Source organism: Rhea americana, unplaced genomic scaffold (genome assembly GCF_003343005.1).
Source record: "Rhea americana isolate MKP2758 unplaced genomic scaffold, rheAme1 scaffold_59, whole genome shotgun sequence".
Classification (NCBI taxonomy): domain Eukaryota; kingdom Metazoa; phylum Chordata; class Aves; order Rheiformes; family Rheidae; genus Rhea; species Rhea americana.
The window spans coordinates 803,914-828,431 of NW_028186745.1; the positions used below are offsets into that span (position 1 = coordinate 803,914).

At 38.1% G+C, this 24,518-nt stretch overlaps 1 protein-coding gene across 1 annotated transcript in view; it reads right to left on the reverse strand.

Annotated features, from left to right (window-relative positions):
• Positions 1-2,361: 2,361 nt before the first annotated feature.
• Positions 2,362-24,518, reverse strand: part of SYTL5 (synaptotagmin like 5) — a 60,888-nt gene continuing 38,731 nt past the window's right edge. The window contains exons 9-17 of the mRNA XM_085319427.1: positions 20,792-20,884; positions 15,600-15,665; positions 14,499-14,677; positions 13,529-13,631; positions 11,393-11,554; positions 7,657-7,765; positions 5,977-6,112; positions 3,242-3,450; positions 2,362-2,504 (exon numbers count right to left, since the gene is read on the reverse strand). Of these exons, the coding sequence (XP_085175553.1) occupies positions 2,362-2,504; positions 3,242-3,450; positions 5,977-6,112; positions 7,657-7,765; positions 11,393-11,554; positions 13,529-13,631; positions 14,499-14,677; positions 15,600-15,665; positions 20,792-20,884 (1,200 nt within the window). The remainder of the gene's footprint in view (positions 2,505-3,241; positions 3,451-5,976; positions 6,113-7,656; positions 7,766-11,392; positions 11,555-13,528; positions 13,632-14,498; positions 14,678-15,599; positions 15,666-20,791; positions 20,885-24,518) is intronic.

The window sequence follows — 24,518 nt, forward strand, 5'->3', positions numbered from 1 at the left end:
TAGTCCACAGCATTTGTGGCATAAAATGAAAAACAGACTAAAACAAGATTAAACCTGTTTCACTACCCACTTTGAGCAGGATTTGGGAAGAAAATAAGGACACCTTAAAGAAGGAAAATGAAGTCACAGTTTTCTTGAGCAACTACTGATTTTGATTACGAATTTGAGATTCCTTAAGGTACTTCCTTTTTAAAGATGTGTCAGTAATTTCTGAAAAAAAAAAAAGAAGTCTCAAACTAGGCAATCAGTACCTTGAATGACTCTYTTAAATTCGTATCAGAGCTTTAAAAGCAAATACTTATAAACTAACAGATCTGCTTTACTAAAACTACGGTGTTTTTTGTAAAAAATTTAATAAAAATAATTGTATTCAGTGATGTTAGGATCTTAAAATACTGTTTTTAAGACACTCAGCAATTTCAAGCCACTCAAACTAMAATATCTTCAAACCAACATAAAACATCTTCAAAAAAAAAGGAACAGACAGTAAATTTTAAGGTTTGGGCTCTAAATTCATATACATAACTGTACACTAGCACAGAAAGCATTACTATAGGTTCAGCTATAGATGCCAAAATTTCAAGCTGCAGTTACTTAGCTACCAATTCTCCATAATCTGTTGTTAAATTCATATTTTCTGCCATTTCTAAATTATGAAGAACAGCATTTGTACCTCTCAAACAAGTAATATTTTATGGCCATTATTTTTCATAGAAATACCTGAATTCTGGAGTTTTAACCTACAGGGAAAGATTATGTCAGCTGAAAATTTGTTATTTTAAAATGATTTATGTAATGACTATCGTTTTCATATATTTCCTTATTAGTGTTTCCTTAGCACTAATACAGCGTTACTTCCAAAAGTAAAAACATTTCAAAAAATGAAGAATAGCTATAGATGAATTTACTACTTAATACAGGAAGTTATGTTATAATTTTAGAAAAATCAGAAGAACTGTTCTAYATTCAGTTTACTGCTTTTCCTTTCTCCTATACCTGAGCAATTACATACTATGTTTATCATTATCCAATCTTGCAGATAGCCATCTGCCGTCTTCRAAAAACGTTATAGTCCTATCTTTGCATGGTACTATTACTGGCTAAACATAAYAGTAGTCCACAAAAACTATCCAAAACAGCTTGCTCTTCAGATATGACTTGCACAAATCCCCAGAGTATGGCAGACCTAAGAAGTAAAAAGATCACCTAGGGAAACAAAGTGTCAAAAATCACTGTTGACCAGTTGTTGTGGTTAATGGGACTGAAATGGCTAAAAAACACTTTTATTGTTAAATTCATTGTTAAATTCATTGTTAACAGGAAAAAGTTTGGTTAATAATTACTGTGCTTGGGCAAGCCTGAAAAATATTTGATTCAGAGAAATTCCACAGTTGTGCAAAGCATTCTGGCATGTCTTTATTTATGTACCTTTATTAAATGTTTTGTTGAATCAAGGTCTTAGCTAACTATGCCCAAAACCAGCATGTGTTTCATCTCAGCAACTCATCAGGTGGCATCGACATGCGAACATCTCCCCTTTGTTCTGGGATGTCCAAAGATCTTGGCTAGAACTATCAACTGAATCAACATCAACAACGTAATAATACCATGTTGTTCTGGAAATTGTTTGGGGATTGTTATGAATTATTTTCATTAGAGGCTCTTTGATCACATTGAATCAAGTCTGCCTTTTACATAGGGCACAAGAACACTCAAAGAATGCCAGAACATTGGCACTTTAAACCACTACATCTGCTGCYTATTTCTAGTATGCAGCAGCACAGCGCATTGGCCTTCCTTAGAGTGCTGCTTCATCCTAAGCTTGCCATGCAGCACATTGCATAGCCCAACGAATAAACATGAAAAAGAAATGTTATTTGTTATCCTTCAGAACACCACGGCTTCTCATCTTTCAAATATCAAAATACAGACTTGCTCTGAATCTTCTTGTTCTGTGTCCTTGGTGTCTTTTAGGCCATTTTTGACCCAGAAGGAGATACATAAAACAGGCATGTACTCCTTGTCAAATGAGTAACTAGAGAGTTTGATCACTCTATGTTCCCCACAGAGATGTTCATCAGCTCTATACCACTGATCAGAACAGACAGAAAAAGCTCAGTTGGATCTCTGTAGAAGGTCAAATTCTCACTGGTTTCAGGAGAAAAATAATCTGTCCAAGAAAACTGTGGTTAAAAACGTGTGCATGAAAGTGCAGAATGCATTAAAATCTCACTTGGAGCCTTAATATCCAAGGCAAAGCATGTAACCCTTACCCACTTTCATATGGGCAAAGTTACAAGAGTCTGAACACCACTGAAGCCGTGAGCGCTTGTGGTACGCCTCTGTAGTTAAGATTGTCTTTCAGAGTCTGCGTTTTCCCATGCTGGATCTCAGCATTAATATCCCCTCCACAGGAGCTCCAGGACTGTCAATCATCTTTTGCCAGAGATGCTGCTCTTCCCCTTGAGAGTCCATCCAGTCAACCTCCTTGCCATTACTTATACCTGGCAATTGCAAAAACATGAGGAATTTTGGCATGATAGTACAGAGTTACTTAATCATAGAATCATAGAATCAGTAAGGCTGGAAGGGACCTCCGGAGATCATCTAGTCCAACCTCCCTGCTCAGCAGGGTCACCTAGAGCATGTTAGACAGGGTTGCATCCAGGCAGGCCTTGCTCCAACCGTGTTTATGAAGATGACACACTTATRTCTATTTAGGGTGTTATACTGAAAACAGTTGTCATTTTCTGCATTTTTTCTTAAGGAAAAAAAGAGGAGTAGCTCCTGTAAAGCACCAGTTTATCATTAAACTCTGTGGTGGCATACAGGCAGAGGCACAAAAATCCTCATCATGGCTCTGTACCACAGGCAACTTTCTCCTAATGAAGGAGTTATGGATACACAACTCTTCCAGATTACACTACTGTCAGCAGAAAGGCTGTGCTAGGCAAAAGCAGTCATCTTCTCACTGGGATGCTAATAGACGTTTCCAAGATATTTCCAGTTCTTCACTTAGAAGTAAATTGTGCACTGAATTTTTGTCTCTCACTCAGTTGGAGGACAGAAGTAAATTATTTACAGGGGACATTTTGCCTTTTCTCCTTTTCCAGTTTCCTACAATTTGCTTATACTTCTTACTCAGTAACATTTCTACCTCTTGTATACGTAAACTGCTTGGGAAGGGAGGGAGAACAGAATTAAAAAAAAAAAAGTAATCCCCAGTCAGAATGGACCTTACCACTTCCAGTGCTCAAACGGACACCCCCCAGAAAGATATTACTGGAGAGTGACTCCTTGTCCCACACAGTCAACTCGAGGCAGACGTTACGTATATCCTTGGAACTCAAGCCACTAAAAGCAAAGGTATGATTCCACTGGGGGTTCACACTCTTTTTTATTATGGGAGTTTTGTGTTTTGTAGCTTTGTTGTCATCTGGGAGCAGATATCTGGGAGATAAAGGAAAGTCAAATAGTAGGTGGGATATCATGTAATATTCACAAATAATTACAGTCAYTGACAGACTCGAATACAGTCAGGAGCCTATTTTCCCACTAAAATTAAATTAAGCATTTATGTGAAGTGCACATTTTGCATCTGGGTTTCATTTCTTCTTACATTTATAATGTCTGTATTGCCAACAGAAACTGAACTTAGGTCTCTTTTCCCCATGTCTAGAGTATTAGCCACAAACTTTTTATTTCAGTGAGAGTAAATATGGACAGAATGAAAATACTGTTGATGAGGCCTCTGGAGACATGTAGTCTAGCCCCCAACTCAGGAATAGYGAAAGAATAGGGAATAGGAACAGGAACAGGGAGTAATTTGAATTGCCTAATGCCCTGTTGAATGCAGAAACACTAAAGCTGTGAAGTCTGAAAGGATTTCCAGATCTTACTTTTCATGAAGAATTCCTTTAGTCAAACTAAACAAATTTAACACTCTAGTTTCAAAATCAGAGGGCTGTGCAAATTTTCATAGTCTGTATCTTCACCTTCTTTAGCAAAGCTAATGGAACAACAATGTGGTTTCACATAAATACTAAAGGGTGAGACATTTGGACAAATTACATCACTTGACCTTGATTAGTATTCATGTGCATGCTTATACTTAACAACAAGCATGAGCTAATTTACTGCACCTTAATTTGTTTTTAAAGCATGCTAACTATGTCAAATTAGCTCGTGTTTGTTTCAAGCTAACAGCACAGATCAGACAGCTGCAGCACCTCAACTAGTTCACAGAAATCTGGTCGTGCATTTGGCTGTAACACAAGAGACTAATAATCCAAGGAAAACAGACTCATGTTCACTGTGCTGAATAATCTGCATCAGCAACAACAGACACAACTAACTAAAGATAGCCCATATAATTATTGTCAAAACACTGCTACTGCTAATATAAAAAGGCTTTGGCTACATTTTGTCCCTGAAGTCTGCTGCAAGCTCTGCAAGGAGACAAGCAGAAGTAAGATCAGACAATCTATCTTAAGTAAAAGGAAATGCCCTCACATGTATCAGGAAAAGAGATGGCATGAAAAAACAAATGCATAGTAAGAACAGGCTCAGTCTTTTTCTGCGTCAAGTCCCTGAGCTTACTGATAGCTTGAGGTACACCAAAAGATTGAGACTAATTGTCAACTCTGCCAAGGAATTAGCGTTACATTTTTTTCTACGGGCACCATTTAGTAAGAACACTTAAAACATTACTAATGAACTAGAGCATATCTAAGAAACAGCAACACTGAAAGCTATCACAGAGTAAAAACTGGCAAACAAAAACATTTTAAGCTATCTGGTATTTCCTCCATTTAACATCTTAAATGCATAAATTACATTTTTGAAGAATTCAATGTAATGATGCACACAGGGTTATGTACATTTTATTCAAATACAATTGTGTCCTCCATCTAGCACTTTCCATATAGTCTGGATTTTGAATGTCCAATACAAAATGTGTATCTGTATGCATACACATGCATATAGGCATAGAAATGACATAGAGCTTACATTTTTCAAAACTATACCTTATTTTTAAAATCTGATCTCAAAGCTATAAGAGCAGAATTTTTAAAAATCTTCTGTCAAAGAATGTATCTCATTGTTAACATTTAACAATTAGAGTTATGATATTTACATTTAAGGTCAATGATATACCTCTTGGGAACCCTTATTATTTAAGTATGTTCCTTGACATCGTATTACATGCTAAAGAGTTTTTCTAACAACTGTTAGGGGAAAAAAAACCCTACTTTTAGTACAAGAAAGAGACATCTTTTTGCAGTATAGGTAGTTGAGTCACAAAAGAATTTGCTCACAGACATTATGAATTTTCTTTCTCCGTATTTTGGGTGTTGTGCATTAGAAAGAACCTTAGCTGGACAAAACAAGCCAGCTTTCATAGGTGCTCTGCTCTTTGCAATTTTACAATGAATCCAAACAGACTCCTATCTTCCTGAAAACAGGTTCTTATTCAAGAGATAGTCTGGCCATTTCTCCTAGTTAAAATATGTATTGTTTCAGTTTCTTGGAAATGTAAATGCCACTGTCAGATCAAAGATCATCTCCTGTGTCTGAATCCTAATTTACAACATCTTGCCTTCAGGAATAATCTCCTGCCTCTCTCTTTTGACTGAACAGAAGTGTTTTCTTGTACCAAATGCTATAGTAACTTGCACATGAATACACTGAATACAAATGTATGAATGAAATAAGTGATATGAATAACATACTGGTTCTTGACTCAACCCAGATATGGTGATATTTAACCATTTAGACCATTAATACTTTGTTGCCCCCATCCCAAAACATCCTTCTTTTAGGCATACCATTCCAAGATGCCAGTTGTGTTCCAGGACTGACACTCAATACACACATATACATGTACTTAAAAAAGTGGGATGAGCCAAAGAATGATTCAGTGCAGCCATTAAAAAAATGAGGAGGAAAAAAAAAAGAAAGAAAAAAAGCACAGACCCTTTCACAAAAGTGTCAGATGTGCCTCCTGATTTTACCGCTGTTAAATTCTTAGCTTCTTTGATTAGGACTTCTAATAAACCTCCAGATGGCAGRTGTGAGTCTCTCTTTTTTCCTTTTTTAAAGCTTTTCTTTCCTACATACAAAACAAAATAGCATCATCATCATCAAAAATTATACACTGCAAAACTGATTTGGAAATGTACATCTTTTGGGCTAGATTACTTCACTCATTTCCTTCAACAGAATTAAAGTATTTCTTATGAGCAGACCCTGATTCTCCACAGTGGAGGAATATTAAGGTAGGAGTTGGAAATCACTCCATATTTGATAAAAAACTTGGCCATGTAACTAGCTAGTCCTTGCTGGTCACAACAGGGTGCCCTATTTGAAGTTCTTTTCCAATACAAGTATTTGTGGATTACTATGTTGAATGCAAAGAACTGTCACATCCTGTAAATCCTAACCTCTTTTCAGGATTCATTTTCTCCACTAATGATAAGGCAGGCCTGCACCAACAAGCAAGGTAAATATAGAAATATGCATGTGTCCCTTTTAGGAAGGGTTGTATTACTCCTTGGTGACCATGACAAAAAGCAGTGCTCACTGACACATTTCTGCATTTGAACAGCAGCATGAGGACACATGTACCTGCTGCTGCTGTGGATTCTAAGAGGCTTATCAGCAGGGATCATACACTGATCAGATGAAAACATCCAAAAAAAAAAAAAAAAAAAAAAAAAAAAAAAAAAAAAAAAGATTAGGAGTGATGTTAAAATATTATTTATTTGAAAAAGCACAAGTAGTGTATATCTGGATTTTTTAGACAACAGTTTGCTTTTAACAGGGAATACCCTGGAATTTACTGCCAGCAAAGGGAATGTCACTTGCTTAAAATAAAATAAAATAAAATAAAGAGAGAGAGAGGGAGAGAGAGAGAGACAGATATCAAAAACACTAATACACACCTATCAAAGCGAATACCAAAAAACAATACAGTCACTAAGAATGAACTCCTCTTGGGCTACGTGTTTCTGGCACATCCATATACAGAGGCTCAGTTTACTGATTACTGTTTCACATGCTATTACAAAGCAAACAGTAAGTASATTTATTTTCCCCTGTTCACTGCTGATGAAAATAATGCCTTACTCAAAACAATTCAAGTAATATTTTACAGGATTGTATTACAGAAGTAGTATGGCAAAACTGAGCAGAAATAAAGCAATGTGAAAAAGGTTGAAAACAAGGAGATATGTATGTCTAAGGACAATTAAGCAAGAGAAAGCCTGTTACTCTATGAGAAGTCTTATTACTTTGATCAGCTACACACTGTATATAACTAGTTGAACAAAGTCCACGCAGACGACGATTTAGAAGATTTCTTTATACGTGGTTGTCCTCAACCGTATTATTGACTATCTGAACTTTTTTTAGTTAGATCACAGCTACGTATCAACACTTGCCTGTACACACTCATCTCCCCTCCCCTCTCCTTCAGTTTTATGTAAGAGAAGGGAACAGAGCAAGAGAAACACAGTTTGAAATTTCCACAGATAAAGGTAACAAATATATTTAGGTAAGTTCTCAATCTTCTCTGATTCCATTACTTAGACATAGGTGAGAATTTTTAATACTCAGAGGGATGTTATCATATGCTGCCATCAATGTTTGTTTTACCTTGAAATTGCCCTAGAGGAAGCATTAGRTTTCTCTCTGGAGGAATGTAACGTAAAACAACTGTCAACTCTCCTTTATATTGAAGCCCAACATCTGCTGCAACCTCTACCTGACAGAAAAAAGAAAAACAGAAATCCATTTAAGCATAATTATTTGCCTCCTCCATTTCATTTTATTTAGTTGTACCAACAAGCTGTTATAAATGCTGCTTAAATATGTCAAGACATACCACATCACTTTCATATTAGACATTCTAGAGGGAATAYAATCACATTTTAGAAAATTCTATGAACTAGGGAATGCAGGATCTCAGAAGAACAAAGTCACATAGCATTAGACACTGACTGGTGAACACACACATGCGAGATACCTAGCATGAAGGAGTGAAGAAAAACAGCAAATAAACAGAAGCAAACTTAAACTTATTTTGGAAACATAAACTGTAGCTCATTTAAGATGACATTCTGATGCCCTTATTTATACTAAACAGGATTTTATTCCCTAGCTAGTTTCACATATTTTAGAAGAGTCACTTTTGGAATGGAGGTACAGAGAACTGGAGTAGGGGGAAGAAAGCAGAATCCAGCTCTGAACTAGAAAAGATTCTTGAAAACTACTGTTATTCTCAGTATCCTTCTCCCTCTCTACCCAGGCATTATTTCTGCATCTTCTTGTTTTATAAATGTTTGAATCCTGCCCATAAAGAATGCATTCAGTACTCTTCAGAGCATCCTTGTTCAAAGAGTACCAGGCTTTCATTAATGTATGCTGAACTTCTATTTACACTGTAAGAAGTTAGAAACTAAATTTTAAAAACAATAGATGCAATATATAGAGAACATGATATAACAGTGAACACTGATTTCTCCTAGAAAAATAAAATGCACTGGAAAAGAAATCCCATACATTTACAATAGAGATCAGGTCTACGAAAAACTAAGCCTAACCTTGATCAGTGACATCCACTARCAGAGGTGAGACTTCTCATATGTTCCCCTTCCCGTACATATTTTAGTGCTCAGGCTTGGGTGTAAATACACAAATATTCCTGACTCCTCACAGACTGAGAACATGTATAAAGAGAAAGTGCCCTGGAATGCTGTGAGACAGACACGAAGGTACTATACAAGCATTCAGGGAACTATGTACAAATGAATGCCTCTGATTAGTGATAGTATTACTGTAAAATGGGTTCAGCTTACTTCCCAGCTCCCCAGCAATGTCAAAATTCTATTATCAAGAGAAAAGGGAATGAAAAGTAAACTCAAATACATACGGCACAGAGTCAGCACTGTCTTTATACCATAGACTGAAGGCTAAAGCACTCGCCACATTCATGGGGTTAAGCCCTATCTGTTCATATTCTGGGAGATGGTACTGGGAACAAAGGGATTTTAGTGATAACAGCACGGTCCTTCTGTGACCTGGAAGCACTTTTACAACAACACAAGTATTCCTGTGTCAGCTCTGAGAAATACGGTCCTCTCTCCAGCAGTGTCTGGTGCCCRTTAATACAGTAAAGGACAAAAGCATACCTGCAGCAAATGGCTGTGGAGTAACCTGTGGACCAGGAAACCATCATCTAAATCTTCCCTGTCAGGCAGATAATGTATGGTCTAAATTATGTAGGTTAGCATCAGATTTCCCATAAAGGTGGCAAGGATTATTTTTTCTGCTTTACTGATTGGCACATAGTGGTACAGGTTCTTACTTCAAGAACAATTTGTCAACCCTCCCTCCACAAAACCACACATAAAATGGCTCTAGGCTTTGCCTTTCTCTGCAACCACAAAACTATTTTTTCTTCTTTTTCAGATAAAAGACTTGATAAAAGACTATTCAATGGTCATGGAAGAAACAGGTCTTAAAACCTCCAACCTTTTCACTAAAGCAGCTGAACAGAACAAATAAAGTACTGCAATAAAGCCCTGAAAATATTTCATTGACATTCCTTTCAGTATTGAGCAGTCCAAATGGGAGAACCACATGTAACCTGCATGTTTTTAATTTCAAAATGCAATAATTTATCAATCAGAAATAATACTCTCTTTGCTGATCAACAATCTTGGCAGCACATCTAAGTTATAACAAATAATGTTTCTAAACTTGGAGGCAGAGACTTAGTCTCTGTTTGTTTTCCTTGGTAAGAAAGAATGAGCTTAAAAGTCCATTTAATGGGTTTGGAAATAATCAAATTACACCKTCCAGTTGGAATGGCTGAAATGCTTAGCACCTCATCACTTTTTTCCTGAGCAACAGAGCTTCATGATACTCTTTGGTGAAAAAAGGGGGGGGGGGAATCTGCCTCCCCCTCCCAAGATTGAAATGAGACAGCAACAAGATTACTACATGATAAGAAGCTCAATTTCATACTAATATTGCATATAAACTGTAAGCAAAACAAATGCAAAATGTGTATCTTACTGTTGTAATGGTCAATGCTAAGTGACAGCAACAGTGACACCAGCCAGTGCTACTACAGAAATGTACTGGAGAATTCTACTCCAAAAGCTGATCCCCAAAAAGCATATTACCAAAACACAAGTCAGATGGGAGTTTTGCAGATGGGTTTTATGGCTTGAAAGGAAGATGGTACAATCCTTATCGAGATATAGTGCTGATTATGTTTATCATTACTAGTCACTTTCTCTTACTAGTATCTCATGCCCTTTCTGGGTCATGAAGCAAGAGCTGGTCACCCTCACTAACAAAGCTGACCTAGGAAACAGAGAATGTTCTTTCTTGCTATCTCTGAAGTGTGAGGGGTGAAGATGGATTTTCATGTGCATCTTCGGGCAAACTATTTACTGAAATATAAATTTGGCACAGATTAGACTAGAAGTATGCCGCACAAAGTGCCATACCTGGAAATTATACAGCAATCAGGTCCACTGAGGGAAGATGCAAATCAAACACTCCCTCCTACAACCCAAAACATAACACTATTCCCTTGAACATAATGAATACAGAACAAATGAGTCATCTGAGTCTATCTCCACACCRTTTGTAGTACAATCTTGTATTCTTCTGCAACAAGAAAAATACACTTTCTGAAATGGCAATCTAAATCACTGTGTTCTTGGGGACTCTGGCTGCTATAGCAGCTAGCAGCTCAGAAGCCTTTAAACCTCAAGTTTACAATAGCTCTTTGAATTTCTTCCAAAAATAATCACACTGACTTTTGCCAAAGTAGGGGGTGCCCTAACATCAGAAGTAATCATATCTGTAGCTAAGTACAATGCAAGACCTGTTTCACAGAGAAACTGAATTGCAAGCTAAGGAGCCTTATCTAGTGCCTTTCCCAGTCAAGGTGAATAAGAGATTAACAAGAAACTTTGTTACAGCCAAAAAGTGTGAAGTACTTTGAACTAAAACAGAAGAGGCCTCTCTTTCTTTAGTAGACTGCTGGGGTCAGACAGGAGGGAGTGGTAGAAAAGTTCTCTGTTTCATGTAAAGAATCATTGTCTTTCCTAGGTAATTTTTCCRCAGCAATTTATTATCAGTTAGACTTATGCTTTGTTTAAAAGGTGCTTTTAAAAGTAGCCATTCACATGTAAAGTCCTCATGAAGACTTTAAAAGCAGTATGTTTTGACTGAATAAAGAACAAATGTTATTTTTATTGCTATATTAGACAATCATAAAGTCACCATTTTATAAACATGCTCCAAAGGAAAAACAACTTGGCCTCATTAAATCTGCTTCACTGCAGTTCCACTGGCCTCTGGAAATCCTTACCTTGGGCTGGAGCACAAACCACTCATCACCCTGATTATCAAAGTTCCAGGAATCAAATGGAATTTCCACCTCCCCAAGGAAGCTGTTGCGTCCAAACCTGTCATAGTGCCAGACAGAAAGCTGTAGGGTCCTAGTTTCTAGCTGCGTATGACTGATGACATACTACCAAGACAAAAACAGAAAATGGAACTGTCAGAACAAGCATAAATAATAGCTTCCATGGTGTCTTTTACAGCTATAGTTAAATTTCACAAAGCCCACAGCAGCTAATAAATGATGCATGAAGGAGAGATTTGTTTTCTTTACAAAGATTGCTCTAGCTAAAGATCTCAAAGGAAACTGTTAACTAGAATTGTTTTCTTCACAGTCTGCATCCACTGGTAATTAATGCTACCATTATTATTGTGGCTTTCCTGTATTATTTACAGGGTATTTATTGCTATAAAGCAAATTATGATGCTTAAAATTGTCATCCTGTTTTTTGTTATAGTTTATATACAAGAAACAGATTAACATAAAAGTTAAGTTTGTAAGAAGGAACCCTTTACATTACCCATTAGGGTTCTTTCATCCCTAAAGAGAATCTACCATACATATTTTCTAGAAGAAGTGCCCTCCTCTATTCTTCAGTCATTCCTTAGTAACTTTTCAAAAGCCTGCGTTGTTCTGAAAACTATTAATCCTGTATCTGCAAAGTGTTCACCAAAAGTTTAAAAGTTATTAAAAACTTCTCTAAAGAAATATTTTATTCTAGCAAATACACACAAAATTATAAACATCTGGAATTCCAGCTCTGTATACTCTCCATTTAGTAAAAGGCCCATTAATTCCATGAAATTAACCCTGCTCTTAGTGTTAGCTGAGGACATCTAAGCCAGATGTCTTATTTTTTGCATCAAGAACAACATCTGGACATAGATATACATCCTCCAGAAGCTCACACAGTCAAATCAGTTGGCTCTCCACACAAGAAAGCTATTCATGTATACACAGACACATCTAAGATACTTAATCCTAGATGCCAACAGTTACAGTGTGAGAGCTGTGATATTTAGCCACAAAGGAATAAAAGTCGGAGAGAGAAGGTTTTTCATTTTTCTTTTTAACACTAGTAACAGTTGAGAAAAATTAATTTAACTCTTGCTCATCTACCAATAATTGAAGCCCCCTTTGTCACAATTTACGTTTTTAGCAAGTTGCAAGGTCCTATCTTCAAAGAGCTCCATACTGGCAAACATGTTTAATATTAAGTATGTTTCTTGCTAATTAGAGGCTAACATATTTTTTCTGCTATTCAGACAAATCTTAAATTTACTACAAAGCATTTACAAATGAGACTATACAAGAGGCTCTCCTCTGGCAAGCAGTCTGGCCAGACCAAGTGTGTGCAAGTCTGTAAAATGACTTTATAGTCAGGTTAGGCCAAGTATACTGGCCAGGGAACATCTATTCATCTCTATTATAAGAAACTTGTTAAAACATTTCTGAAGTTATTAAAAGAAACGTTTCAGGGGAAAATAGAGTTTTTGGCTTCATAACAGCTGGTTGGGATGATTCTCATCAACAGACAGGCAGCAGAATCACCAGCAGCCTTGCAATCCAGATGCTGGAAAGCCAGTGAGCCGGGCACTCGGGAACTCTACCATTCCCACCTGCAGAGTCAAGGAGGTAAATAAGCTGTTTCTGAGGAGCATAAAACAGTTCAGCCTCTGTAGGCTGGACTCAGGTGACAGGTGAAGCAGCCAAAAGGGTGAGCACTCTAAAAAAATCACTTAAATGTGAAGTTCCAAGCCACCCTTACTTCAGCATCATTTGGTAACTTAGACAAGGCTTGGAAAGTCTTTAAGGTGCTTTTAACAAYTCTGAGTTTAGTTAGATGGGAACATCAATAGTTCTAGAAGAGATATATGGAAACCAACGGAAGTTTTACCTGTAAAAGGAAAAAGCAAAGATGCTCTCTCAATGCTGAAAGCCAAAAATTACAGCTCAGTGGATTACAACATCTTTTTGCTTAAATGCTATCCTTTAAAGGTATATTTTCCAAATTCTAATCCCCATACTGGAATACTGTTAGAAAATGTCTATAAGCATAAACAGAACATTCATCATAGCTTATGAGAGAGACATTGTTCTCACCTTGAGCGTTTCATTAAACTCTGGATTGGTACTGTTACTTTTAATTTTGGTCTTGCGTTTACTTTGGTGGGATTTATCAGGTAAAAGGTATGCTTTGACATAGCTGCAGATCAAAAAGTAAGTTATCAGTAAGGAATAAAAACAACCAATTTGAACTAGGACTGTCAATGCTGCACCAGAAACATAAACAAGGAAATTAATTCTGGCAGACTAACCCATACATAACAGAGAATGTGCGAAACAGGCAAAGGTACGGTCTTTATCTACACAGTCATATTACGCTGTTACGACCAAGATAACCAAAGAGAAGAGCTAAATTAATTTACTTATCCTCAGAAATGTGGAAAATTTTCACAACACCCTTTCTGATACTTGATTATTGACCGGATATGCATGCCAATATATACAGTGAAAATACAAGAGAATGAAAAACTGACACATTACGTGTCTGTAGTAGTAGTCATTATTAGAGACATTAATTATTACCTCCTGATATATCAGGAAATTTACACATTACACTGAGAATTATTACAATAAGCTCTCAGAAGACTCAGTCTTTGCAAAGCGGCTCTATGGATGCATGAAACTGCAAACCAATCTGCCTCCCTCCATCCAAAACATCATCTGTCTCATATATTTCAGTTTTCGTTCTAGAAGTAAGATATTAACTCAGTCTCCCTGTTCATTTGTATTTTTCGCCCTTCTGCAGAGACTGCCAGCAGAGAGGTTGATAATTAAGTAACTTTATAGTTTCCTCCAACGTTGTCCTAAAAAACATACTGAAAATGCATTTCCCACAATGAATCCAAAAATAACCATCACCAAAAAGCTGGCTTGTAGTAACTTAATCCTGTGAGTTCTCAAGTGGCTATCACACCGTCAGCCTTCATCCCTGCTGCCCTACAGGCAGCTCCACAACACAGCAGAGGGCACCCCTAGCAGAGTCTAGAAAGAAATTCGCTGTGCTTACGGATCTGTCCTTCGCTTCTTCTCATCTGCCACAGCCAAGTTTCTGCAACTTTTCACCAGGACATTGAGAGCACCTGTTTTGTAGCTGTAGGTGATATGAAGAAGGATTTCACCACTGACCTTCACATTGCCATAGTCACCAGTTTCACTATATACACTCAGCATGCTGTTAATGCTAGTCTGGAGGGGGGGAAAGAAAAAGACTTAGAAGCTTAAACAAATTATTCTTTTCTTAAATCTGCTTTTTCATATAGCTGCAGCCCTGCAATATTGTGACACTTGTTACGACTGGCTACAAAAATAGATATATCAAAGACTAGAAATACCACTTACTTTATTCAATGTAAAAGGAAATTATTTTATACTTAATCATAGCTTAAACATCTAGAGAGTAGATTTTTCTTTTACATCGAGGACTCAAACCTATTTGTATAGGTGGCTAAATCTATATCACAACCATTAAATTCATGTATAAACTGAAGAACAGATAGGCTACATAAATTACAAGCTCACACAGCAAGCTCACAGGAGCTAAAAATCATCTTTCTGTCTCAGCTGTCCCCTAAATTTTTACTGCATCTCGTAAGATAACTGCTGGTAGAGCCATGAGAAAAACTTAAAAGGACTTCTCCAGCAATGAAGATGGTACAAAAACACATCTGGCTAAAGTGACACCAACCTCTCATGGGTATTTTTAATAGAATAAGCAGCATGTGATACCCACCATTTTAATAATTTTCCTAGAGCCAAAACAGTTTAGCAAAAATGCCACATAATTTACTGCTGCAAGGTAATATCAGCCCCAATACCCTTTTTCAGCCATGCCCATGTGGAATAGTGATTTGAGTATTTCCTTTCCAAAAGATTACAAAGAGAAAAGAATAAAATATTTTAAAATAAAATCAGAGCAGTATGTCCGCTACCAGAAGGCTGGTGTACCTTTTCTGTTGAGTCACTGAGCATGATTGCTCAAAAACATGTATAAGTATATAAATTCTATCATATATGAACCTTGTAAAGCACACAGATACAGTCTTCAACACAAATGCAGAAAAAAAGAAACCAAAAAAGTAAGTTAAGCAGAGTATTCAGGAGAACTCACAGTATCACCATCTGCTTCAGGCACATTTAAGTGGGTCCATTTTCTATCAGAACCTTCTGTGAAGTTCTTTAAAGAAGGAGTGCAAAAGGTCAAGAGAGAAGAGCATTAGATAGCTGAAATAAGAATGAGTAAGTGCAGTGATAAAGCTTTACTCATATAGACAGGTAAAGAAACTTTGCATTGCAAAGCCATGGTGAGAAAGAACGAAGAAAGATACCACCATATGAGAGAAATCCACACTTTTTTCCATATACTTCAGGTATTGCAGGATACTCAATTCAAGGTAATTAACAAATGGAGATGAAGTATCTGCTGTTCCAAAATAAACAAATTGTATTTTACAACATTGACTCAGGAGATTCAAATTTGTATTGTATGRGATTTGGATTTGTCCTCATTTATGTTTGCATGAACTCAGTTCTCACTTAAGCTAGTCTGAACCTAAGTTTTCATGTATTTGCAGAATTGAGGCCTTTGTAAGAAATTTCAGTTTCTTTGTGGAATTTGTAACAGTACATGCAAAAAAAATACAGAGGGTTAAATATGCCAACTGTGGGGAAAAAAATAGAGCATTAGAATATGGGGGAATAATTTCCACCACCACCACCCTGCCCCCTGCTTGTTAGAGCCATATCTAAAAATCTCTTCAATGAGCTCATGGACAACTACATCTTGAGCTACACCCTTTCCTCTTAGCTACAGCGAGGAGGGAAGAAAACAGTCACGAGGAAGAGCCCCACAAAAAAATTAGTCTGTTACAAAACTCAACTTCCCAAGCATCCTGCCTAAGGGCCCTGCAGCAAAGAAAGCTGGAGTGATGAGCAGGTCTACATCAATATGGTGAACAACAAAGAGACATCAAGAACAGAACAACTAACAATTCTTTTAAAAAGAAATCATCCCAAAAGTTCATTTTATACATCATGTAGGGATAACAAAAGCAAAAAGGGTTTTGTTTGCATTTTAGCAGTTTTGTTTCAGCTGGACTTCTCTAAACTCATTCTTATAAAGGGAAAAGGGAAAATGCAAAGAAAAAAAGGCTTGTGCTTATATTACTTTGTACCATTGTATAACTGCCTGAGATGCCACGGACGGACTGGTTCACATCACTGAACAATTAGCAATATACACCAACAACCATGTCTTATTTCTGCCTATTCTTAATACACTTCAAGCTAAATTTAATTGATGACTTTCATAGAATCATAGAATCAGTAAGGTTGGAAGGGACCTCTGGAGATCATCTAGTCCAACCTCCTCACTCAGCAGGGTCACCTAGAGCACATTAGACAGGGTTGCATCCAGGCGGGCTTTGAAGATCTCCAGAGAAGGAGACTCCACAACCTCTCTGAGCAACCTCTTCCAGTGCTTTCTACAGGGAAGAAATTCCCCCTCACATTCAGGCAGAACTTCCTGTGCTTCAATTTCTGCCCATTGCCTCTTGTCCTGGCACATGGGACAACTGAAAAGAGTTTGTCCCCATCCCCTTGACACCCTCCCTTCAGGCACTTGTACACATTGGTAAGATGCCCCCTCACTCCTCTCTTYCGCAGGCTGAAGAGGCCCAGACCTCGCAGCCRTTCCTYSTAGGMYAGATGCTCCAGCCGTCGGATCATCTTCCTAGCTCTACGCTGGACTCTCTCCAGTAGCTCCATGTCTCTCCTGTCCTGGAGAGCCCAGAACAGGATGCAGTACTCAAGATGAGGCTTCGCTAGGGCTGAGTAGAGGGGCAGGATCACCTCCCTCCACCTGCTGGCAACACTCTGCCTAATGCACCCCAGGAGACCATTGGCCTTCTTGGCCACAAGGGCACATTGCTGGCTCATGGTCAATCTGTCATTCACCAGCACTCCCAGGTCCTTCTCTGCAGAGCTGCTCTCCAGAAGGTCAGACCCCAGCTTGTACTGGTGCATGGGGTTATTTCTCCGTAGGTACAGGACCCTGCACTTGCCACTGTTGAACCTCACAAGGTTCCCCTCCACCCAACTCTCCAGCCTGTCCAGGTCTCTCTGAATGGCAGCACAGCCCTCAGGTGTGCCAGCCACTCCTCCCAGCTTGGTATCATCAGCAAACTTGCTGAGGAGGCACTCTGTCCCCTCATCCAGGTCACTGATGAAGAAGTTGAACAGGATGGGACCCAGTACTGAGCCCTGGGGGACGCCACTAGCCACAGGCCTCCAGCTAGACTCCACGCCACTAATGACGACCCTCTGAGCTCTGCCTTTCAGCCAGTTCTCAATCCACCTCACTCTCCACTCATCTAACTCACACTTCTTGAGCTTATGTAGGAGGATGTTATGGAAGACAGTGTCAAAAGCCTTGCTGAAGTCAAGGTACACAACGTCCACTGCTCTCCCCTCATCTACCCAGACAGTCACTCCATCACAGAAGGCTATCAGATTGGTTAAGCAGGATTTCCCCTTGGTGAATCCATGCTGGCTACTCCTGATCACCTTTCTTTTCCTCCATATGTCTGGAGATGATATCCGGAAGGAGCTGCTCCATCACCTTTCCAGGGATGGAGGTGAGGTTGACTGGCCTATAGTTGCCTGGGTCCTCCTTCTTGCCCTTCTTGAAGACTGGAGTGACATTGGCTTTCTTCCAGTCCTCAGGCACCTCYCCAGTTCTCCWGGACYTTTCAAAGRTGATGGAGAGCAGCCTGGCAACAACATCCGCCAGCTCCCTCAGTACCCGTGGGTGCATCCCATCTGGGCCCATGGATTCGTGGATGTCTAGCCTGCCCAGAAGGTCTCTAATCCTTTCCTCCTCAACCAAAGGAAAGTCTTCCCTTCTCCAGACTTTCTCCCTCATGTCCAGGCTCCGGGATTCCTGGGGGCTGCCCTTAGCAGTGAAGACTGAAGCAGAGAAGGCAGTCAGTAATTCTACCTTCTCTGTATCCCTTGTCACCAAGGCCCCCGCCCCATTCAGTAGCGGCATGCATTTTCCCTAGTCCTCCTCTTGCTGCCGATGTATTTGAAGAAGCCCTTCCTGTTGTCCTTAACGTCTCTTGCCAGACTCAATTCCAACTGGGCCTTAGCCTTCCTCGCCGCATCAATGAAAAATGTTTCATTTAAAGCCTATTGTTCATTAATAACATTATTTCATCATGTGACACAGTAGTATGCGGTGATTTCACGGACAAGCAAACTACATGAAAAGAATCTGTAAAATGCAGAAGGCTCAAATGCATAAAACAAGAAGAGTAAAAGCAAAAATAAGAGAGTTGGCAAATGTTACTCTCTAGTAACATGCAGTTATAGGTACTAAAAAAAAAAAAAATTTATACTGATCTACTCCAGCAGGGAGAAGTGGCTTGCCATTCAAAACTTCTCCATTAATATAGCATTCAGTGACGTTAAAAATCAGGTCAGGGTGAATACAGAAACAGGAGTATTGAGATGTGAGATTATCTCAGACCTACAGCAGTGGAAAAGCAACACTTTGGGAGAAAACTCAAAGGGAAAATCTATATTAAAAGGCAAAAACAGTGCAGAGAACATAGGAAGAATACTGTCTACAGTATTTAAAGAGAAGGCTCTCTAAATGCAATACCTCAATTAATGAGCTAAATGGCAAAAGCACTTAAACACCTGCACCTCTTACATCCATATTCAGAGGAGAGACAATTCTGTCTGTAAAATCCATGGGACCAAGCAGGAGTTGGAGACAACGAGTCATCTCAACCTCAGGTAAGTGGGTATAATTTAATCAATGTCAAACAAGTTACATTTGCTCAGATCTGACCTGGTGTGAAGTGCCATACATCTTGCTGTTATCTGTTTTTGTGAAATACACAAATTAGAAGGAAAAGGTCTAGACATGGCCAGATCTAAGACACCAAAAGACTCTATAACAGCAATTTTCTCAGACCCTTCTCCTCCCCAGGTAAGTCAAGCTCTGGTTAACACATCTCAATCTCTTTGGGATTGAGAACTTAAATGAGCATTCCCTGGGCCCTGCATACGTACTAATGGAGATGCAGTCCACAAAACAGTCCACCAGTTAGTATCATAGACCAAAATTTCTCTTTTCTTTTAGCATACAGACTCCTTAGCTTTCTTCATTCTCTTCAGCTCTCTCATACTCTACCTAGAGGCTGCTGCAGTTTACTGGTACTCTATACGCTGACTAAAGCTACTCCAAGGCACAATGGAGAGTGGCCAGAGAGGGCTCTGGCAATTGTCTGAAGATCCTATGGGCTGCTTACATCCTGGCTGTCATCCCAAGAATGAGGTACACAGTAAGTAGTCATAAACTAGACCGTGTCAAAGGCTATTTTTATCAGTCGTTTTCTTTCCCACTGAATAACAGATTGCATAATGAACTGTATAAGGCTGGACACATCTGTTTTGTCCCATTTTAAGAGCTCTTAAACCTGGAAATCCAGCTGTCCTTTTAAATCCAACATTAGATTGCAACAGTTGGATGACTATATGAGTCATATGAGACTCAAACATCTGATTTACATCATATATCTTATATGTGTCACAAGAAACAAAAGGGTGTACCAGAAAAACACACTACAATCCTTGCAGAAAGTAGAAAAGCTGTGACCAAACAAGATCCTCAAACATCTCCCTCTCACTGCAAGCAGAAATACTTTTCAAATGTATCACATTATGGAGAATGGAAGAAGTTGGGCTGGGAGACAGATAATGATTCCATAAAAGTTGAATGTATACAAACACGCAGAAGAGTACTTCTGTCCCAAGAACATGAAAGAGGTGCCTAGATTTTACCATGGACACCACCCATTCCCAACACCCAAAAAGTAGAATGAGGTGGAAGATCCCATTGCATTCTTTTCTCTTTGTTCCAAGCAAATTAAGATTAACAACACCTCCGCAAAGCTGAGCAGTCACATACTGCAAATACCTATGGTTTGCCTTCTCCACATATCAAGTTGGTAGGACCTGAGTGTGTGGGGAAATCTGCTGCAAAATGGCTCTCTCTTTCAGTATGTACTCCAAAGAATAGCATTTTAGCTTTGTATAGCATTAAAAACATAATAGAAGAACTATCAAAAAGTGAAAGGCTTTTTCTAAAGAGCAAGATAAAGAAAGATCTGTTTTAAATTCTTAGGAGAACTACTCACAACAATGTTATTATGTGGTATGATATTAAACTCCATTTTGGAGCAGGAATTGGCTTATGTAGAAGGAAAAGTATATATTTCCTAATCAAGACCTTACCRTTGATAATCCACTAATCATATGTCCATGTTTCCTGGAATAATGAGAGGCCACTATGTCATCAGTATCTTCTTCTGTCTCTCCCAGATAGTCCTCAATGAAAAAGAAACAGTCATTTTAGTCACTGTGCTCTGTTCTGTATTTGGCCAGTCTCTGTCCTTGAGTTTTGTTCCATGTATTTTCCATTTAAGGAAGACCGTGCAGGATGCATTTAAAATTCAGATCTCTAGAGGAATTTTGATTTACATTTTCCATATCTTTGCACAGGTACAAAATGGGAAGAGAGGTTCTCAGGATTTCAGGTTTCAGTTGTTTGAGAACTGTAAAACCTTGACACACRCACTTCATGTCTTAATCTGGAGTTGAATAACTTTGCATGGTCAAAGACTATACACATAAATAAAACCCACTTTTATGCCTACCTAACAACCCCATGTGAATCACCTCATCTGCTTATGAGTATGGGCATTCAAGAATTTAGTTTTGGACACCTTGGAGGGATATGGAAAGAAGTTTTCAGATGTTAGCTAAAGAAGTCACTGAATTAAACTCTGAATAGCAGTCAAGGGTCTGAGCATCACTGATACTAGCTTAGTTGAAGTCATCTGTCATTATCCAGAATCCACCTCTATTATATGGCTGATTCCCTGGTTACAATCCAGTTTCTGAGGGACATATTTTTACAATCCAGTTTTATGATTATTATTCACATTTATATCACTCATACTCATGCATATACAAGTAGACAAGCATACACATGCTATTTGCATTATGCTTGTACCCTTCACATTGTCACTGGTGAGAGATGATGATTCTATGAACGTAATCTCAGGCACTGAATTGCTTTCTGACAGGCAGTCCTGAAAGCCCTACATTGTTGTCAAATCACATGGGAAGAAACTTTTCTTGGCATCATGCACACTGAACGTATTTGAGGGGTAACCAGAAAGAAATAGTTTTCACAAAATTTGATCTGCAAATTCAAAATGATTAAAATTCCTATATTATTAAAAAAAAAAATCAGTTCTTGCATAACTTCATATATATGCTTGAATTTTAATAAGCAAGACCAAACTAACATCTTCAGCTCATATAGAGAAAAAAATCATTTAAATTTTTTGAACACTGCAAGGTAATAAAGTAAAACTTAACAACAAATTTAAAACCTGACTGATAGTCCTTATAGGAGTGCTATCTTTAAATAAAAATTACAGAAAATAATCCAGGTAGCTATACAAGTAGGTTAGAAATTTCAGTGGCTTCCTCAAATCTTATGGCAGTTATTTTAACAAACTTTTACTTTAGTTTTAATGGAAGTCAAATATTGAAATCCATTATACAGCTACTTTGCAGCTGTAAAAATTCCATGTGATGACCTATGTCACTCACTTGCCCTCACTCTCCCAAACTAAACAGAGATTTTCTGTAGTGAAACTAAGGAGTCTCTTGGATTTCTATGCCAAACATAAAAAACAGAGCAGAAAAGAAATGCTGCTGGAGACTTGAACAGTCAAAGTTTATGTAAAGATATTCAGAACATTTATCACCAGTATGCATAGAAACCAGCTGTTATTTCTCTATTTCTTTGTTCCAGTGACTGAACTGAAACAAATCAAGTGAAAGTGATGCATCTTCTATTACTACTTTCCAATTTTAATTGTGCATATTTAATATTGTGCAAACGGAAATCAGGATACTGCATTACTCCAGTTGGGACCAAATTTACATACTGATGCAAAAATTATTCTTCATGTTTTTACCATAAGTCTCCTATGTTGGTCTATTTCTTTTCTGTTTCATTCAAGGCATTGTTACCACCTCACAGAAATAAAGAAAATGTGGTATGTATTTTATACTCTAAGAAAAGAGTCAAAAGAGTCCCAGATACTGTGCAGCAAACTATTTCAGGAAGAGAGAGAGAGAGACAGACAGACAGCTGGATCCTTAAAAAGCAGGAAAAAAAAAACTAAAAAAACACTCAAAGGAAAATATCCTGCCCTTCACTTCTACTCTACACAGTGACTTCAGAATTCAGCTGATGCTTACTAGTTGGCCCAAAAATACACACTTTTTTTCCCTGACAATGCAACAGTTTAAATGAAGAAGCAACTCTGGTAACATGGCCCAAACTCTTTCCTTTACACTATTATATACATAGATGTGGTATTTACAATCAACAATGACACATTTGGGTCTCTGAGTAAATAAATATAGGGAAAAAAAGAAAGGTAACATCTTCAAACTSAGTATTTCAGGTTTAGAGAGTCAAATATTAACAGTGCTTCATAGAGAATTCTAAGGACAGATGACCACCAATTTTTATCTGCAACCAGATTATACAAAACTAAAACAATAGCTAACATTCAATCTCTTAATTCATTTTACACTACAATGACAATGTTTCTCAGGAGGTGTGATAGAACTGCAACTACATAATTGGTTAGTGTTGCTTATTGAAGTTAGAACTGGTAGAACATTAATCTCATGGTCTCCAGTGGGGGTTATAAAATGCACATTACCCAATTACTTCTAGTAAAGCTACTCAGCATGGGATGAACACTTTTTGGCCATGAATTCAACATAAATCTCACTAGAGAAGGTGTTCACACTGGAATACAACATAGATTTAACTGGTTATCAATACTCATTGATAGATATATTCAACAGTATGGAGGTTTGGGGGGTTTGTCCCTTTTCACTACCAAGAGCAATGCAAGTTAGACAAGGAAAATACCCATTAAATTATCCAGCTCATCTTCCTGTATGTGTAAGGTGTTTTCCTGAAAAAGCTGGGAGTAAAGCAGCTAAAAGCCTTTTCCCACCTCTTCAGTGACAAATTCCAGCTATTTGCTTATCCTGTTTGAACGTGACATCTCCCACCTCACTACTATGAGCTCCCATCACCCAGGAGTAGGGGAGCAAAGGACCCCAGCTACCTCCACCCGCTGCCCAGGAGAAAGGAGGTCGTAATTTTTCTCAGGCTGAAGCAGCTGTTGTTATCTTCCTCAGGTGTCCCTTCCACCCCTTGTATCAAGCAGCAAGGAAGCTAAACTCCAGCAATGCTACTACCTTTATCATGAACACCTGCATCCATAATGAATCTATGGCAAGACTCTGGAGGAGTCCTGTGAGTCAAACTACTCTGAAAAACATGATAATGCTGAAGCTGATAAATGCAATTCAATTGATTTCCTAAGAGAGCGAGAAACGTGGGTTGAATAAGCGCTTTATGAACCTTGTTCTGAAGAAAGTTTAAAGATGCATTAGCATTCTCACAGTCCCTGGAGCAACTAAATCAAGATTATAGCACAAGAGAAGTCCCTTGAATTAGCAAAGAAGCTACAGAATTGCTGAGATCCAATCTGAAATTTCAGTTTGAGTCAGCAGAAAAACAGGAAAACTCTGAATATGAGGAAGATAAAAATCAAAGAACAGAAAACCATTACGGGCTTGGCATATCTAGTAGCTGCCTCAGAGGAATCCCTAAATGACAACTAGGGCACCCTGCACTGTTAGAAAAGGACACCAATCTATTTCAAGCTTGTATTTTCTTATTTTATGCTTCTTCTGCAGTCCTTTCAAACTTATTAATCAAGAACATATCCATTTTCTTTGCTAGAATTGAAAATAATAAAACATTTCTTTTTTTAAGATTCTCCTCAGCACGAACTCAGGTTAACCCAACACATACGAAGGGCTTTTTTATTTCCTTAAAAATTAATCCAAA